The sequence below is a fragment of the Puma concolor genome, chromosome A2, assembly GCF_028749965.1.
Source record: "Puma concolor isolate L17-30 chromosome A2, mPumCon1.1.hap2, whole genome shotgun sequence".
NCBI classification, from domain to species: domain Eukaryota; kingdom Metazoa; phylum Chordata; class Mammalia; order Carnivora; family Felidae; genus Puma; species Puma concolor.
In genome coordinates, this window is record NC_141668.1 from 64,610,312 (window position 1) to 64,629,276 (window position 18,965).

Below are 18,965 nucleotides of genomic sequence, written 5' to 3' on the forward strand. Positions count from 1 at the left end.
GACCTCATGCCCAGTACCAAGTAAGGACACAACAAATGCACATTAATAGAAGTGTTTAATAGAACTAGTGACCCAACTCCTCAGATACAAGGAGCTCAAAATGGAAAGAAGCTACATAAGGGTGATTTTTTACTTGGACTGCTTAGACAGGAATGAAGCTGATAATTGAGGGATTTATTCTTGCTTGGGGATGGAGAAAGTTTGCTGATATGTGACCAAATTATGGGAGGAAACCAATATCCCTCTACTATGTTATCTGGATTCCTCCATATGTAGGAGACTGAAAATGCTAGGAGATACTGTTCTGGATTAGTGCTCTTAAACTAGGCCAAACACTTGATTTAGCAAACAGTGACAATCGTGTTAGTAATAGCTATGAATATTTTCATCTTGAGGTTGTTAGATTATCCAAAAACAAAAAAACAAAAAAAACTACAAATAATAGCTATGGCAAAACAATGGCTAGGAATATACATGGAACCACAAATTGCAATGAGTGGTGTGAATGAGAAGATTAAAAGTTGCTATAGGTGTGCCTGGGAGGCTCAGTGGGTTGAGTGTCCAATTCTTGGTCTTGACCCTGATCATGGTCCCACGATCATGGGATCAAGCCCCACATTGGGCTCTGTGCTGAGTGTGGATCCTGCTTGGGATTCATTCTCTCTCTCTCTCTCTCTCTCTCTCTCTCTCTCTCTCTCTCTCCCTCTCCCTCCCTCCCTCCCTCCCTCCCTCTCTCCCCCCCTCCCTCCCTCTCTCCCCTTCTGCTCCTCTCCCCCACTCATGCTTTCTCTCTCTAAAATGAAAATTAGAAAAAAAAGTTGCTGTAGATGAGAATACCAAAGGTGAAGGAGGGTGAAATTTATAATGAGGAACCACAGAAGAAAGCCTCTTCTGAGAAAAGGGCATTGACATTGAGAGTTTGAGGGTAAACAGTCCTGGGTCAGATAAAAAGTGTGGGGAACAACATCCCAGACAACAACAACAACAGCACGTAAAAGGCCTTAAGGCAATAAGTGTGGTGTTGCTCCCAAGAGTGAAAGTAGCACAGAGATGTTGGATCGCAAAGAGTGAGCAGAGTATTACAAGACATGGGCTGGAAAGGCAGCAGGGTCTGCTAGTTAGGGAACTCTTCATTTTATTCTGTGCTTTGAGAAGTCTTAAGAGAATTATCCTGAGAGCTTTAGCCAGTAAGTCTTCACATTTCTTACACAGCTGCTAGCCAGCTAAACCTGGTTGATAGCAGTATGTTCAGGAAGGACATCAACTGCTCAGTTAATAGAGCTAATGTTATCCATTAGGAAGGAGAGAATCCAGAGAAATGCATCTTGAGTGGCCAAGGTGAGAGATTTGAAAAATGTCTTTTTAGTATTTTTCAATATTCTTGTCATCAAAATAGTTAATTTTTACAAAATCTCTAATAATATTACCAAGTATTTGTGGAAAATTGCATAGGTATTTCAATGGGAAAAAAACCAACAACATATCTACATTATTTTTTAAGAAATATTGATTACTGGGGCGCCTGGGTGGCGCAGTCGGTTAAGCGTCCGACTTCAGCCAGGTCACGATCTCGCGGTCCGGGAGTTCGAGCCCCGCATCAGGCTCTGGGCTGATGGCTCAGAGCCTGGAGCCTGTTTCCGATTCTGTGTCTCCCTCTCTCTCTGCTCCTCCCCCGTTCATGCTCTGTCTCTCTCTGTCCCAAAAATAAATAAACGTTGAAAAAAAAAAAATTTAAAAAAAAAAAAAAAAAAGAAATATTGATTACTATTAAAAATGAAAACAGAACTTTTATACCACGGAATATCATAAAAGCAATCACTTAGACAAAAATATTGTTTAGAGGGGCGCCTGGGTGGCGCAGTCAGTTGAGCGTCCGACTTCAGCCAGGTCACGATCTCGCGGTCCTTGAGTTCGAGCCCCGTGTCGGGCTCTGGGCTGATGGCTCAGAGCCTGGAGCCTGTTTCCGATTCTGTGTCTCCCTCTCTCTCTGCCCCTCACCCGATCATGCTCTGTCTCTCTCTGTCCCAAAAATAAATAAAAAACGTTGAAAAAAAATTTAAAAAAAAATATTGTTTACATTGAATTTAAAAACTCAATACATATAATTTGCATTTTTTGACATGCTGTTAATACTTAAAAAAATATGTCCTGTTAATGTCATTCCCGCCCATTCATTTTCTCAAGTTTGAATATTCAAAAGTATTTCTTTTATTCTTCATATTCATGTCCTCCTACTGGTTTTAAGTAAAGAGAATTTCTGGGAGAAGATTGTTATTTTTTACTTTTTGTATATAAGTTATTAATCGATATACACATGAATTATCTTCTCTGATGTGCCAATAAAAGCTTACCTTGAAATACTATTTAAACTTGAATTAGAATTCCTGGATAGCAAACAGAAATGAATCACATAATCCTCTTAAGTGTCTTTTTCTCTTGCTTACCAAGAATCTGAAGCAGATGTTCCGGGCTGATGATGACTTGGCCATTTACAATGTCAGGCTGAGGTCTCTGTGAGTCTCTAGGCTTTTTCTTCACAGTGACGAGATGAAGGTCCAGTTTTTGCTCTTTATGTGCATTTTAGACAGGATAAAAGGGGAAGCCCAAAGGATAAAAAGAGAGCTTGTGCTAACTGGAACTTACCTCCCCTTAAGGAGCTTATTTGGAAGAAGTTTTATCACAACTACTTCAGAAGAATTCTTTGGCTTATCTCTGTCTTCAGAGGCAATCTGTGAAATCTCCTTTTTTACTTGGACATATTTCTGTCACCAGCTAATAGGCTATTGGATAGGCAACAATCCATCAGGTATATTTAGCTTAAAAATCATCAAAACAGGGGTGCCTAGGTGGCTCAGTTGGTTAAGCGTCCACCTTTGGCTCAGGTCATGATCTCACAGTTCATGAGTTTTTACAGCCCTGTGTTGGGCTCTGTGCTGACAGCTCGGAGCCTGGATCCTACATCAGATTCTGTGTGTGTGTGTGTCTTTCTCACTGCCCCTCCCCCTGCTAATGCTCTGTGTGTGTCTCTCTCTCTGTCAAAAACAAACAAATATTTTTAAAAAATTTTGAACATTATCAAAACAGCACAAATTAAAGAAAATTGTCACCATTTTAATAATATATTCTTATGATTTTTGTTTTTTATAACTTACATATAATTTTCATACAATTTATCTACAATTTCTATAAGGCAAAGAAAACAAGAAACGTTAATTCAAGATTATACTTATAATCAATGCCATTCAAGCAAAAAGATTTATATATGTTATTTACTGAGAAAAGTTCATTGGAAAATGTTTTTTCATATTTTCCATGTTTGTACTTAACAAGGTGGTTATTAGGTCCTTATGCCATACAAAGAGGCATTATATCAATTGGAAGTAGGCCATGAGAAGTTGAGGACATATACTATATACCCTACAGCACCCACTAAAATATGTGTGTGTATCTAATAGCCAATAAAATAGATAAGATACACAAAATACACCTTTTAGAGATACAGAAACAGGTGAAAAGTGCCAAAAGGACAAATAGAAAATAGCAACATGATAGATTTAAACCCTAGAATATCAATAATTATATTAAATATATGTGATCTAAACACCCCAACTGAAAGTCAGAAATTTTCAGATTGGATAATAAAAGCAACACCCAACTATAACTATAGGCTGCCCAGAGAAGCCCATGTTAAACATAAAGAAAAATGAGGTTATAAATATGAGGAAAGGATTGACTTAGGTACCACAAATGACAAGAAATCTAGAGTGGCATTGTACATATCAGACAAAGTAAATTATTGAACAAAGAATATCACCTAGAAGACAAAGGGTCATTTCCTAAAGATAAAAGGATCAATTGAACAACAGGATAAAATGGTTCTAAATACTTATGTACCTAATAACAGAATTCAAAATACAGGAAGCAAAACTTACAGATCTTTAAGAAGAAATAGACAAATTTATGGTTCATGTTGGAGATTAACACTCATCAGTCAATAATTGAGCACATAGAAACAAAAACAAAAAAAATGGAGGAGAGTGGAAAGATTCTATCAATCAACTTGATCTAAATGACATTTAGAGAAGATTCCACAGATGACAGAACAACCCACATTCTTTACAAGTGCACCAGAAACATTTACCAAGATAGATTACATGCTAGGCCCTAGAGTAAGGAAATTGGAATATAAAAAAAAGTTTGATGTTAGTAAAAAAAAAAAAAACCCACTAAATATACTGTGAAAACAAGAGAGTTTACAGATCTGTGGGATCTGTAAAAAAAAAAAAACAAACAAACTCAGTTTATATGTTAAGAAACTAGAAGCAGCACAAATGAGACCCAAAGTAAGCAGAAAGGAAATAACGATCAGAGTGAAAATCAATGGAATAATACACAAAATGAAAAAAGTAAAGGCAGAAATTTCCAATATCAGGAATAAGAGAGGTGATAAAATACAGACTCTCCAGATATTAAAAGAATTATAAGAATAAAGAATTATTATGAATAACTGCCAATACATTTGACAACTTAAATGAAGTAGACAAATTTCTTGAAATACACGAATACTAGAGCTCATTCAAAAGAAAAAAATAATTTCAATGGCCCTATAATTGTTAAACAAATTGTATTTTTAGTTAAAATCCATTCCACAGATAAAATAAAACAAACAAACAAGAACCCTGGCCCAGATGGTTTGGGAATTCTTCCAAATAATAAAGGAGGAAATAATACCAATTTTACATAACTTTTCCAGAAAAATGAATAGTAGGAACCAAAAAACTTCTGTAGAGCCAACAATACTCTCAAAGTAAAAGCAAGACACAGACATTCAAGAAAACTATATCCCTCATACATATATATGCAGATGGTATGATCATCTATTTAGAAAATCCAGTGGAATCTACAAAATAGCTATTGGAGCTAGTAAGAAGTAATACTGAAAGAAAAAAGATCAACATATAAAAATCATTTGTATTTCTTTACATACGTACTAGCAGGAATTCTATCTAAAAATACTAATTATAGTACCAACTATATGAAATACTTAGGAATAAATATGGAAAAAGATGCACAAGACCTATAAAGTGAAAACAGTAAAGCTTTGCTGAGAAAAATTGGAAAACTTAAGATAATGGAGAGATAAACCATGTTTATGGAACAAAGATCAATGTTAAGAAACCAATTCTCAAGGTAATTTATAGCTCTAAAACAGTCCTAATCAATATCTCAGCAAGCTTTTTTTTTTTTTTTTTTTGGAGATTGACAAAATTTCCTAAAATTTATATGGAAATTCAAAATATCTGCAATACCCCAAACTACCTTGATCAGGAAAAGAGTTGGGCAATTTATAGTGACTTTCAGATTTATCCTAAAGTTAATCTGTAAAGTGTTATGTTTGCATCAAGATAGATCAGTGGATAAGAACAGAGCCCAGAAATAAATCAACACACGTATAATCAACTGATTTTCAACACTAAATATAGTCAATTCTTTAGAAAAAGGACAGTAGTTTCAACAAATCGTTTATACACAAATTTTAAAAAATGAACTGTGATCAAAATGCGTATAAAAATATAACTCACAAAAGAGGTACCTGTGTGGCTCAGTCGGTTAAGTGTCGGACTTCAGCTCAGGTTAGGATCTCACGGTTTGTGAGTTCAAGCCCTGTGTTGGGCTCTTTGCTAACAGCTCAGAGCCTGGAGCCTGCTTCTGATTCTGTGTCTCCTCCTCTCTCCCTGTCCCTCCCATGCTCATGCTCTGTCTCTGTCTCTCAATAATAAATAAACGTTAAAAAAATTTTTTTTAAAAGGTATAACAATGAATCATTAGTTTGAGTTACAAATAACAGAAAACAAGTTGAAATAATGTTTAAAAATCATGAACTCTAGGGGCGCCTGGGTGGCGCAGTCGGTTAAGCGTCCGACTTCAGCCAGGTCACGATCTCGCGGTCCGTGAGTTCGAGCCCCGCGTCAGGCTCTGGGCTGATGGCTCGGAGCCTGGAGCCTGTTTCCGATTCTGTGTCTCCCTCTCTCTCTGCCCCTCCCCCGTTCATGCTCTGTCTCTCTCTGTCCCAAAAATAAATAAACGTTGAAAAAAAAAAAATCATGAACTCTAAGGAGTTTAGGATGTGTCATTGAATCTGAGAAAGAGTTAAATAAGAAGGCCTCAGAAGATATGAGCATTAGAGCACCTCCCATGAGGTTAGCAACAAGAGTCTATACACATTCCTGTAGAACTTCATCATTGACTTGACTCTGCTCTCAAGTCCTTGTCTCTCAGTTTAAATTCTAAATTCTTCCAAGAAGCAATCTGATGAGCCTGTCTTTGTTCGAGTAGTTACCTTTGTTCCAATGAACCTAGTTTGGCATTGGGTTATAGTTATTACCATGACAGCTGTCAACTCATTTCTGTAACCCTGCACATGATTATAGGAGAAACAAGTTCCACAGAAGTGGTTCAAACCAATTGTTGTATAAATTTATGTAAATTTTAGTTTCATTACTTAATAGTGTAGACTAAAATTTAGGAAACAAGACATGAAAGCTTTAGTTGTTTTAAAATATGATTCCAAATTATCTCTATTTGATCCCATCCTGAAAAGGGAAAATTTTATTATAAATAAAAATGAGAATAAGTAAGTCTTAGTCTATTGAAACATACTTCTCCGAGGAATTGTCATTATTTATGTATTTATATCTTTATGCTCAATTGAATAAATATATAAACCTTAACCTTTTGCAGCTATTTCTGATGCAAAATTACACCCATGTGACCCTGATGAAATTGAAATTAGTGGTGACTGTGTTCGTAAGTATCAAATTTTATTTTTTTAACAATTTATAAACTTACAATTTCAAAGTTGTTTTGTTTATTCATTTCTCTTGAGAGAGAGAGAGAGAGAGAGAGAGAGAGAGCATGAGCAGGGGAGGGGCAGAGTGAAAGAGGGAGAGAGAGAATCCCAAGCAAGCTCCGTGCTGTCAGCCGAGAACCTGATTCAGGGCTCAGTCTCACAAACTGTGAGATCATGACCTGAGCTGAAATCAAGAGTTGGACACTTAACTGACTGAGCCACCCAGGTGCCCCCATTTCAATGGGTTTTTATGTTCTGTAACTTACTTAGATGTTAGTTATGCTATTTGACTTCACCTCAGTCTCGTGACTATCAAAAATAAAAATCACTTTATCCTGCCTGTAAGCAGTAGTCCTGTAATTAGCAAATATATGAAGTTGGGCATGTCATACCCTACAGATATTGGTAGAATTCTTATATGGGGAAATAGTTGGCAGTATATCGCAACAATATTAAAAATGTACATATATTTGTCCTCAACAATTCCATTTTCAAAAGTCTAGCTTATAGAAATATTTAAAGAAACATGTAAGTACTCTCTTTAAAACAGCATTTTTCTAATAATATGAAAAACTAAATTTCAAATATACAATAACTGCTGATGATTCAATATTTTTGGTGTACCCATGATAAAATATTCTATAAACAATATTAAAATTCAGGAATACATTCTTTGATATTAGTAAATATTAATAGCATACTGTAGTTAAGAAATCAAAATATGTAGCACAATCTCATTTTTATTTTCTGAAAGCGATTGCGTTTATACCAAATAACTCTTGAAAGATAAACACCAAAAATGTTAATGGTACTCGTAATTTTTCTCCTCCTTCAAATCTGTATTTTTTTTATTTTCTAAATTAAATTTTTAGAAGTTGTTTACAAACTAAAAAAATCCTATGTCAATATTTCTTAAAATAACTCTAAATAGATTGTCTAATAAATTTATGATATCTACTTAAAGGATGAGAAGAGATTAAAATTATTATTGAAACCTTAACGTTTTTGCGGGATATATTGGTCAAGTATATTGATGATGATATGAGAATATAATAAATGAATATGGGATTGTTGACACATAATTAACTAAGGTGTTTGATAAAATAAACCATAATGACAAAAAACAAATCAGGATAGATTATATAATATTTAGATACCAGTTCTAAAAATTAATATGTTAATTAATATGTTAATTAATATGTTAATGGATTTTCCAGCTCCTTTTTCTACTGTTCTTTAAACAAGTTATTATTTTATCTGAAAGTCTCAGTTTAATTAAACACTGTGATTTAAGTTCTTAAGAGAACAAAACAATATCCCTAATAATAGTAATATTAAACATAAAGTATATTTGTTATACTTTATATATAACCTGCATAATAGGTTTGGATTATCTTTCTCATATACATATATTATAGTGAAATCGCTTTTCTTTTCTGAATAAGCAATAAATTTAAGCTATGTATGTATGTTGTACAGAAGGCTTATGCAATTATTGGGAAAAAATGCTATACAAAATCATACACAATCTGGGGAGATAACCCTTGAATGGAAATATTGAATCAAAAGTCAACAGCTTCAGGATAAAGTAGAGAATGTGTTAACATATCCAGCAACTGTTAATATCAGAATTGACAAAAAGGTACTAGCAGAAATAATTTATCTCTTGTTTTTGCAAACTTTTATTTTAAATATATGTTGACAGGGGCGCCTGGGTGGCGCAGTCGGTTAAGCGTCCGACTTCAGCCAGGTCACGATCTCGCGGTCCGTGAGTTCGAGCCCCGCGTCGGGCTCTGGGCTGATGGCTCAGAGCCTGGAGCCTGTTTCCGATTCTGTGTCTCCCTCTCTCTCTGCCCCTCCCCCGTTCATGCTCTGTCTCTCTCTGTCCCAAAAATAAATAAACGTTTGGAAAAAAAAAAAATTTAAAAAAAAAAAAAAAATATGTTGACAAAGTTTCTTTCATCTACATTGTTGTGAGCAATGATCTGTTTTTTCACCCAGATAGTTGATGCCATTTAAAATAGTGATTCAAAGTTTTAATTTTCATGAATTATTTTCTTTTCAGTTATCTGTCATCTCTTACTCTAAATAATCATTTCCATAGATAGTTCTTCCCTGTTTGGAAATAAGTTGAACTTCTTTTTCCTAATTTATGTAAGAGGAAATTTTCCCTCATATATAATTTTTTTTAAAAACCAATGTACTAAAGAGTAGTCTATTATTTCTTTCAAATGTGAACATAATGATTTGACCTCATGTTTAAGATGTTTGGCAAGGTATTTGTTACTTAGATTAGGAGTGCCTGGGTGGCTCAGTTAATCATCCAACTCTTGATTTTGGCTCAGGTCATGGCCTCATAGTTTGTGAAATTGAGCCCCGAGTTAGGCTCTGTGCTGACAACACGGATCCTGCTTGGTACTCTCTCTGCCCCTTCCCTGCTTGCGTGTTCTCTCTCTCTCTCTTTCTCTTTCTCTCTCTCACAAAAAAAAAAAAAAAACAAAAAAAAAACAAAAAACAATATTTATTACTCAGATTAATTCGAAAAAAATTCATTTGCTACTTGGATTTTGTAATTGAATATCTAACAAAATAGCAAGTTAAAATATCTTAAAATACACAAGGTTATTTTTTCCCTTATATTTAGGTTAGAATCCCTCAGAGTTTTCAAAAATCTATGAGAGGACTAAAAAAATTACTTTTGCAACTATTGTAAAATGACCATGTATATCCTAAAAAAAAATTGTACATTTTAGCACGTTTTAAATCTTGTAAAATTTATCACTTAGATATTTTTCTCTTTTCTAAAACAAAGGAAATTTAAAAAACTCATTTAGAAACATTTTAGATCCCTAAATTTAATCTTACGAATGACCAGAGATGAAAATTGCAAAATCTTCCCAAGTTCCTAGAGAAAATTTCAAACATTTTTAACATCAGAAAAATGAAAAGAGTAAGACTGTTGTTTAACACCTGATTTATTTCACTCAACAGTTTAATCAGTCCCGTAATGAGCTGCTCTTTCAACCCAGAGTAATGATGGGTTGAGTTATAAGAGGAAAATAGTAAGCCTTTTGAGTTTACATTATAATGACTTTTTTTTTAATTTTTAAATGTTTATTTTTGAGAGAGAGAGAGAGGAAGCAGGGAAGGGGCAGAGAGAGACGAAGACAGAATCCGAAGCAGGCTCCAGGCTCTGAGCTGTCAGCACAGAGCCCGATGCGGGGCTGGAACTCACAAACCGCAAGATCATGACCTGAGCAGAACAAAGCTGGACATTCAACCGACTCAGCCACCCAGGCACCCCTATAAATGACTACTTTTTAAGCAAGAAATTATAACGTAAAAAAACCTTAATTTTATTTCTTTGTTCAATCTTTTAGAAAGGGAAATCTTTCATAAATCACTTCGAAGGAGGTGAATTACTTTTATGCTCAAGAGCTAGACTTTTTTCAAGGGTAGACACATCCAAAGTACATTAATATAAGCTTGATGAGCTGATAAGTTTCTCTGCTATCAATATTTCTGTGATTATTGGGTCAAAAATAAAAATGTGCTGCTTTGCTGATTGCTAGATAATAGTTATCTTTCTGAATTATTTTACTTTTCTTAATATAAATCCCTGAGCCGCAGTCTCCATGAGCTTTCTGCTTGTCATTATCCATTCTTTAAGATGCCTGATTGATGACAGATTATGCATTTTTTCCCCTCAGGTCAGCGGTTTGTCTCAGTGCCACCACCGCCCCCAGGAAGGCCAGAAGTTGTGGTGGAGCTGATTGAATCCAGGCTTTTCTGTAGGTGTGCTTTTGATGTTTCCCCTACAAGCACTTCGGTGGGATTTCTCATAACTTGGTCTAGGCTTTCTTCTCAAGAAATCAAAGAGGAGCTGAAGCAAGAGACCACAGTTCAGGCATTCTCTCTTTTAGAGCTGGATGGAATAAATCTCAGACTCGGAGATAGGGTATGTTCACATTTTTTTTTTTTCTTTTTGTGAATGTATTGATTTTAAAAAATGAGTTTTTTAACATATCCTAAAAATACCTTCATCCCCAGAATACCAAGCACTAATGTTTTTCTTTTTCTTTTTTCCTTGGCAATTGTGCCAACTCAAATGATATTGGATGACTCAGTATCTTATTGACTACATATGAATATCTGCTGTTACCATTTGCTGAATTATCAATGAACCCTTATAACTTGATGCCTCTTTCTGGTTTTAAAATGATATGTTTTTATTCTTGAAAAATATTTTTATTTTTTTAATGATGATGTCACTTATCCACTTTTAAATATATCTTAAATACAAAGTCTACAACTCTGATTTATGTTGAGGTTTGAATAGGTAATATTTTTAAATTGTGGAATTCTTCTCGATTTTCAAGCAAGTTTTCAAATTGTTTAGCTTCTTATTATCTTTTATGCACAATCTACTATAAGTTAAGTACTTAATTACAATGGTTTACACGTATTTTCTCCATAATTGCATTGCTAAATGATTATTCATAACTGTGTTCATAGATATTCTGTAGTGCTTCCATCTTTTTGTTGGAGAATCCACATGTACAAAGCTTAGCCATCGAAAGCCAAGAATTTTTTGCAGGCATTAAGGTATGTAGCCACGGGGATGGATTAGAAAGATTACTTCTCTATCACTGTGTTTTCTATACTGTGATCTGTGGATGCTGGTTCCAAGACCTCATCACAGACTGAACACTGAGATCCGAGAGTCTCTATTTTTGAAAAATTACCCAAATAATTCTAATGCACAACACTGTTCGAGGGCCCCCGTTAATGAACTAAAATTGGAATATACTTGCACATTTTTTGAGAAATAGCTCAAATTAGAATAAAAGTGGGGCACTTGGGTAGCTCGTCAGTTAAATGTCTGACTTTGGCTCAGGTCATGATCTTACACTTCATGAACTGGAGTCCCGCATCGGGCTCTCCACTAACATTGTGGAGCCTGCTTAGAATTCTCTCTCCCTCTCTTTCTCTCTGTCCCTCCCGAATTTGTGCTCTCTCTCTCTTTCTCTCTCTCTGTCAAAATAATTAACTTAAAAAAAATTAAAAATGAAAGCTTTATTCCCATAATTCATTCTATCACATGTCTAAAAGTTAGATTATTGGTATTTAGTTAGCATGCAGGTCGGAACACAAGTACCAGGTCAGGTAGTGGAGCCTCTGACTAGAGTAAAATTGACCCAGAAATCTGGGCTCTATGAACTGTGAAGATGGAGGTAACTACACAAGGCAATGTCTGTGGTCACTGCTGGTATCATGGGAGGTCCAAGCACAGGATCTGCTGCTATTACAGCAGATGAGCAGTCATCCAGGGAATCCAGAAGTGGTGGAATGAATGGGGCAATATCATGAGGTCTAGGCAGACAGGCACTGTACACCCCCTGTGGTCTCAGCCACAGGACTGGAGTTTGACCTGGACTCATCTCTAGTTCAAGGACAAGATGAGACAATCAATAGATTGTGTGAATAGGACTCATAATAGATTGTGAGAGCCAAGACAAAAACTGGTCTGGAGAAAGTCCATTTATACACAGTAGGGACCAAGGAAGGAGTGAGAAGAGCAACCATGTTGTCAGAAGAGTATAATCACAGTAGGAGGAGAGAAGAGCTCATACCTCGGGGAGGCAGAACCTTTGGATCTCCATTGGTGAACACTCAGCAAAAAACATCCGGGTCATTGGTCAGCCCCCAGGAGATGTTTCTAATTAGGCTAGTAGGGAGCTAGCCAAGAATTCAGATGGAGTAAAAACTTCCTGCCTCAAAAAAGGATTGGCCCATGAACTGGGATGGGACCAGTCCTAGACTTCAGTAGTTAGTAATCCAACTAAGGAAGACAGAGGCTGCAACATAAGCTTGAGATATTTGAGGTGACAATGATATTTTGATTTATATATGCAAAAATACTTAGATTTCTAACTTATGTTAAGGGTGATATTAATCTCTCAGAATAAACACACTCATTTGTGAGTCAGTAAATGTTAACAAACAAATGAAATCTCTGTGTCTGTGCCCATTCCCCAGTGCCCATCCCAGAACCAGAATCATCAAGGCAGACTCCTACCAGACTGCCTACCATGTTGGGGAACCAAATTATCCCTCAGCTCAGGGCAGTACAGTGACTCCGTGTACTCTGCTATGTGCTAATGTTTTTAAAGATTTGGTTTTAATTGATCTTATTAAATTGAAAATTTCAGGGCTTAAGTTATTACTCCCAGCTTATTTAGCAAAATAGGAGCTGTTAAGAAAAATGCTCTTGTAAAATTTTATCTTAGGAATAAATTCTATTTTGATATGACTACATATTTTCTTATACCAGTTACACCCTGAATTAAGCACTATATCAGAAGATGGGAAAGAATATCGCCTGAAGATAGAGAGCACAGTACCTGTCATTTGTTCTGAATTCAGTGAGCTTGACCAGGAATGCAAAATCTCATTAAAACTGAAAACTGTTGATCAAGGTAATACACTAAATTCACTTAATTTTATTACTGGATTTCAAATAATAATTAATGGTTTTTTTTCTTCTAGAAAAAGTCACTGGAGAGTATGCATATAATGAATTATGTTGTGTGTTTACATCAAATTATAGCTCAGCCATATTAATGATATGGGTCCATATTATTGACTGTCAAAACAGTCTATGTTGCAATTCACATTTATCCCTACTGGGCTCATAGCATGTATTAAAAAAAAAAAACAGTGATGAACAACTCCTCATCATCATCTTTTTCTTCCTCCTTTTCATTCTCGTCCTCCCACCTACTTTTTTCTTTGCTTTGTTTTCAGAGATGGAGAGACAAACTGCTCTTTAAGATTTTCCGAATATCCCTAACTAGGGAGGTATGATATGTTATATTAACTTAAATTCAAGCTTATGCAACATGGGTCTCCTAATACAGTCTTTATACTTCTCTCCTTAATGTAAGCTTGTGTTTGAGACCTTTTGTTATAAAATTCTATTTAAATTACAAATTACATAGATTGTGTGATGCATGGCTGCACATATGTCACTGTCACAGCCATATAGGGAGAGATGAAATTCTCCCAAAGGACACGATAGATTATGAGAGGACAAAGCATGGATGGCGGTGATTGGGTTTAGTTGAATTCTGTTTCTCCCCTTAAGACTCTGAGGTAGAAACCAAAGCACATAAGAGATATATAAATTAGAATATGACTTTTAAGAGGGATTCTGTTTACATACCTTTTCACCATAGGACATAAAATTTTATGTAATAAATACACCAAATACGATGCATCTAGGTCTTCGGGTCTCTACTATACCTAATTAAATCAGAGAAGCAAAGGATAAAAATGTTTGAAGAGAGAGTCCCATGGGAATGATACACCCAGAAAAGAGATGGACGTACAAATAGAGAGAAGCATTGGGAGATGCTGTCTCGAGACAGGTGACAGTAAACAGGCTTAGGTAATAAATGCCCAGCCACTCATTCAGATTTCAGGAGCATTGTGAGCAACACTGTGTTTTGAAATTCAGCACAGAAATATGCAATTAAACCCTCTCTCTCAGACTGTTTGACATAATTTTACTTCAAACTACGTGTGAAAAGTATATTTGGTAAATTTTACTACAGCTTATGGGGGAGAATAGGAAGAGGATGATGTTAATATGACCCTTTTCAAACTTGTGTCAGGCAGAGATTTTCTTCAGCTGCAAGTATACTTTAAACTATATTTGTGTGCTCTCAATTCTTGTAGCAAGAAAGGCATTATTATAATAATACAAAAGCAATATATATCTACATTTTAGGAGTTTGCATGTCCCTGCTATTTGTCAGTTAAAAATAATTTCCCTTTTTTTCTAGAGAAGAATTTCTGGATTTCATTCTGGATTTGCTTCATCTTATCTTTTTTAAGTGTATTTTCATTACATATCTACTTCCACAGAGCTCAAGTGGGTATCTCTTAGTGTATTTCCACAACTACTATGCTGCTTTTTCACAGGCTTACAGAGAGCAATGCTTGGCCCTCATACCATGGACCAGGGGAAATGATGTCAGTGGTTATATCCAAGCCAGATATATTCCACAGTGACTTTAGGGAGCCAGCTAAAAATTTGGATGTTTCTGTTATTTTTTATGTGCATAGTAACAGTATGCATTTCCATGGAAAAAATGCATAAAGAGGAACTTTTTTTTCAGTAATTTTGAATCTAGTGCAGTGTCCTACATCAGACCAATATAATTTTACACCTGAAAATCATGTGTGGAAGAAAAGACGATAGAAAGTTTTCAACAACAGCTACTTTTTTCTAGATCTCAGAAGGATTTTTTAATTACTAATAAGATATGATAGCAGACTTCCCTTGTTACCGGTTTTTGAAATAATCTATCCTTTTTGTTTACTTACACAAATTCCTGAAGTTCCTTTCTCTCTTCTGTTACTATTTTTTTTCTAAATTATTGTTTTCTGTCCTTTTTTCCATAGGAAAGGAAGCTTCTCAAGGTTCTGAATATATTGAGACATTTGGGAGATAAAAAGCAATAGAGAGTTTATTACTTGTGTGGAATTAATTTATTTTAATTTTTCTATTTTTAAGTTGATGATCCAATAATCATCTGTACTAATAACCATTGCTATCACTCAACGATGGATAGAACATGAGTACAAACCCTATGAAATATTACAGATATATCTGGACCCAAGGCACAATTGTTAGGCAGAAAGACATCAAACTTTGCTTTTTGGTGGTGAAATTATGATTTTTTTGCACAAACAATAAATTTTATATATTGCTTTGAATTTTATGAAGGTGCATATGGATTTATAACCTTATTGAAAATAGTACTATGTATACATATATATTGAAGTTGATTAATTACTTATAAAAATCAAATAGAGTTCAATACCTTTAGACAAAATTTACACATTCAGACAAAATTACAACCATATTTTTTAAATAAGAGAAAATGAGAATAATATCTCGATTCAATTTTCCATGTTAATCAAGTTATTACATGCTTTTGTTGGTATATTTCCTTACAAAAATTCTCAATGTATTTTTTCACAAAATAGGTACAGAACAGCTAGGCTTAAACTTGGCACTGTCTTCCTGTCACGTGGACCTTCACCAGACATCATCCTGTGCTAATGGATCCTGTAACCATGCTTTTGTGTCCTACACTGCTGTAACAGATTTTTCTCGAGACGGAGATAGAATCACAAACATTGTAGTGGAACCTATAGTTAATGAGGATTTCCTGTGGAACAGCTACATTCCAGACAGCATCCAGGTTGACAAATTTTTGTAATTTGAAGCTTTAAAAAAGCTTTATTGAAGCTTTAAATGATTGAAGCTTCACAATTGAAGCTTTAAAAAAGATATATTTATTTGAGCAATACATCTCATAAACGTTTCATTTCAAAAGTACTTAATAAGTTTTTTCCATTTTAAATGATTCAGTTTTCTATAACTATGATAAAAGCAATTATTTGAAAATTCATTGAGATTGCTAAGCTATTTATTGTATGTCACTAAATACAATTAATGATAATATTTACCAAAAATATCTTTGCTTTTAAGATCAAAGTAAAGGATGTCCCAACTGCTTACTGCTATTCATTTACTGACCCACATATAATTACATTTGATGGCAGGTAATTTCCTGAAAGTTTTTTTCTTTTAATAGTTTTTGCTTCTTTTGGAATTTGCTGTTGTTTTGTTTCTAGTCCTATTCACTGAAAGATTAGAAAGGAAGGCATGTATAGATAACACTGTCTTGTTTCAAAATACTGATTTATTTGTGTGAAATGTTTTTGCCTTAAACTTTAGCCTTTGGTAAATATACAGATTTGTAGTGAGTCTATATTTGTAAAAATGAAGATTCTTACAAATATGAATAGTCATTTTAATTTGATCATTAAGTTATTTTTAATAATGATTAAAATATTTGCTCTAGAGATATTTACTATATTGCATTTCTGCAAGATACTGAAATAATCTTTTTGGTTTAGGCAAGATGATTAACCTAACACATAATTATTTAAAAAGCTAAACACTTCTAAAAAACTAAACACTTGTAATTCATGACAATGATACTCAGGGGGGAAACTATTGTGGCTATCATAAATACCTAAATATCTGCTTCTAGAATGCAAATAAAATGGGCTAAATGGCCAAAAAGTAATCTAAGCTATCTTGCTATTAATATCTGCCTATAAGGATTTAAACTCAGTTTATGCTCTTCTGGGGAATATGTGATTTTAAGAGGTCCCTAAGAAAATTTTAAGAACACCTCTTTGGTGAGTCAAAATTTTCTTCCTGATATAAGGTAATTTATTCTTTTTAAGATCTTTTTTTTTAATTTTTTGGGGGGAGGGTATTTATTTTTGAGAGAGAGAGACACACAGAGTGCGAATGTGGAGGGGCAGAGAGAGTGGAAGACACAGAATCTGAAGCGGGCTCCAGGCTCTGACCTGTCAGCACAGAGCCCAATGTGGGCCTCGAACTCATAAACGGTGCATTCAGACCTGAGCTGCAGTCAGACGCTTAACTGACTGAGCCACCGAGGCACCCTTCTTTTTAAGATATTTTTAATGTCATCGTTGTCCGTAAAATTATTCAATATGAACAAATAGAGATAGAAATCCTCCATCGCAAGTGATACTCCGAAAGTTTGAGCAAGTATTAAAAAGTTGTAGAAATTGATACCACCTTCAAGAATCCTTTATGGTTATGATGAAAACTTAAAACTTTTAGTGGAAAAACCTCCAAGAATAGTGGGATTGATTTAATCAGCTGTAATTCAACAAGATTAATTGTGCAAGGAGTGACAATCCCTGTTCTAAATGCTGGGGGTGTGGCAGGGCATAAAACAAACGTGCCCTCTCTCATGCAGCTTACTTCTATAAAGCAAAAGAGAGATATGCATGATTAATAAGTAAAATGCATAGTGTATCTGAGTAAACTTATAATAAGTAAGTAAACTTATAAATAAGTTTAACACACATTGTTTGTGCTTAACGTATTATTGTGGTATTTTATACCAATTCTTAACGCAGTTGATTTTTATTAATACCAGGGTATATGATAATTTCAAGACTGGAACATTTGTGCTTTATAAGAGTATGTCACGTGATTTTGAAGTCCATGTACGCCAGTGGGACTGTGGAAGCCTTCACTATCCTGTGTCCTGTAACTGCGGGTTTGTTGCCAAAGAAGAAGGTGATATAGTTACTTTTGATATGTGCAGTGGCCAGCTACATGAATCACAGCCATATTTATCTGTAAAGAGCCAAGATGCAACCAGCAATATCAAGATAAGTGAATCTTACTTAGGAAGAAAAGTCACAGTATGTATGATTCTTCACGGTTGAAAGTATTTTTCCTTTTTTTTCCTACAGATTTTGGATTGATTTCTGAACTTGTTTTCATCTCTATTAAATTAAGAGTTATCTTTTTTTTTTTTGCATTAGGGTTTTTTTCCCCCTAAATAAAGCTTTAGGGGAAGGATCTAAGAAGGAATAATACCTTTTTTCAATTTTCCGTACACATTTAGACACAACATAGTTAAGTCTTTGTCAAATCTAAGCAGCCTTATTTTAAGATTTCAATATGCTAACTTGGTAAGTTATTCCTAAAAAATATTTTTCACAGTGCCTAATAAATCATATATTAGGGATTAAATATATAGTTAAGAATAAATATTCAGGAATAGTTAGAAATACAGAGTTTTCATTCTTGCATCAAGATATATTGAACATATATAAATAAATTCAACACACTGTTTTCTATTTAATGTATTTAATGTGTTATTTTATACAAACTCTTAATGCAGTTGATTTATTTCTGTATTGCAGATCTGGTTTTCTTCTGGAGCATTTATCCGTGCTGATCTTAGTGAGTGGGGCATGAGTTTAACAATCCGAGCCCCTAGCTTAGACTATAGAAACACTTTGGGACTTTGTGGCACCTTTGATGAAAACCCAGAAAATGATTTCCATAATAAAAATGGAACCAAAATTAGTTCAACTTTTAATGATTGTGTTGCTTTTATTAATGAATGGAGGTAAGAAAGTAAATTATTTTCATTTGTTATTGTATTCATGTTAGAGTTTAAGTGAGGGTGACATG

General features: G+C 34.6%; 1 protein-coding gene across 3 annotated transcripts in view; it reads left to right on the plus strand.

Annotated features, from left to right (window-relative positions):
* Window positions 1–18,965, plus strand: part of VWDE (von Willebrand factor D and EGF domains) — a 106,216-nt gene that overhangs the window by 43,804 nt on the left and 43,447 nt on the right. For all 3 annotated transcript variants that reach the window (XM_086695223.1, XM_086695216.1, XM_086695220.1), the window contains exons 4-11: window positions 6,742–6,807; window positions 10,561–10,808; window positions 11,366–11,455; window positions 13,185–13,329; window positions 15,908–16,125; window positions 16,416–16,489; window positions 17,914–18,184; window positions 18,692–18,900. In XM_086695223.1, coding sequence (XP_086551349.1) covers window positions 6,742–6,807; window positions 10,561–10,808; window positions 11,366–11,455; window positions 13,185–13,329; window positions 15,908–16,125; window positions 16,416–16,489; window positions 17,914–18,184; window positions 18,692–18,900 — 1,321 coding nt within the window. The remainder of the gene's footprint in view (window positions 1–6,741; window positions 6,808–10,560; window positions 10,809–11,365; window positions 11,456–13,184; window positions 13,330–15,907; window positions 16,126–16,415; window positions 16,490–17,913; window positions 18,185–18,691; window positions 18,901–18,965) is intronic.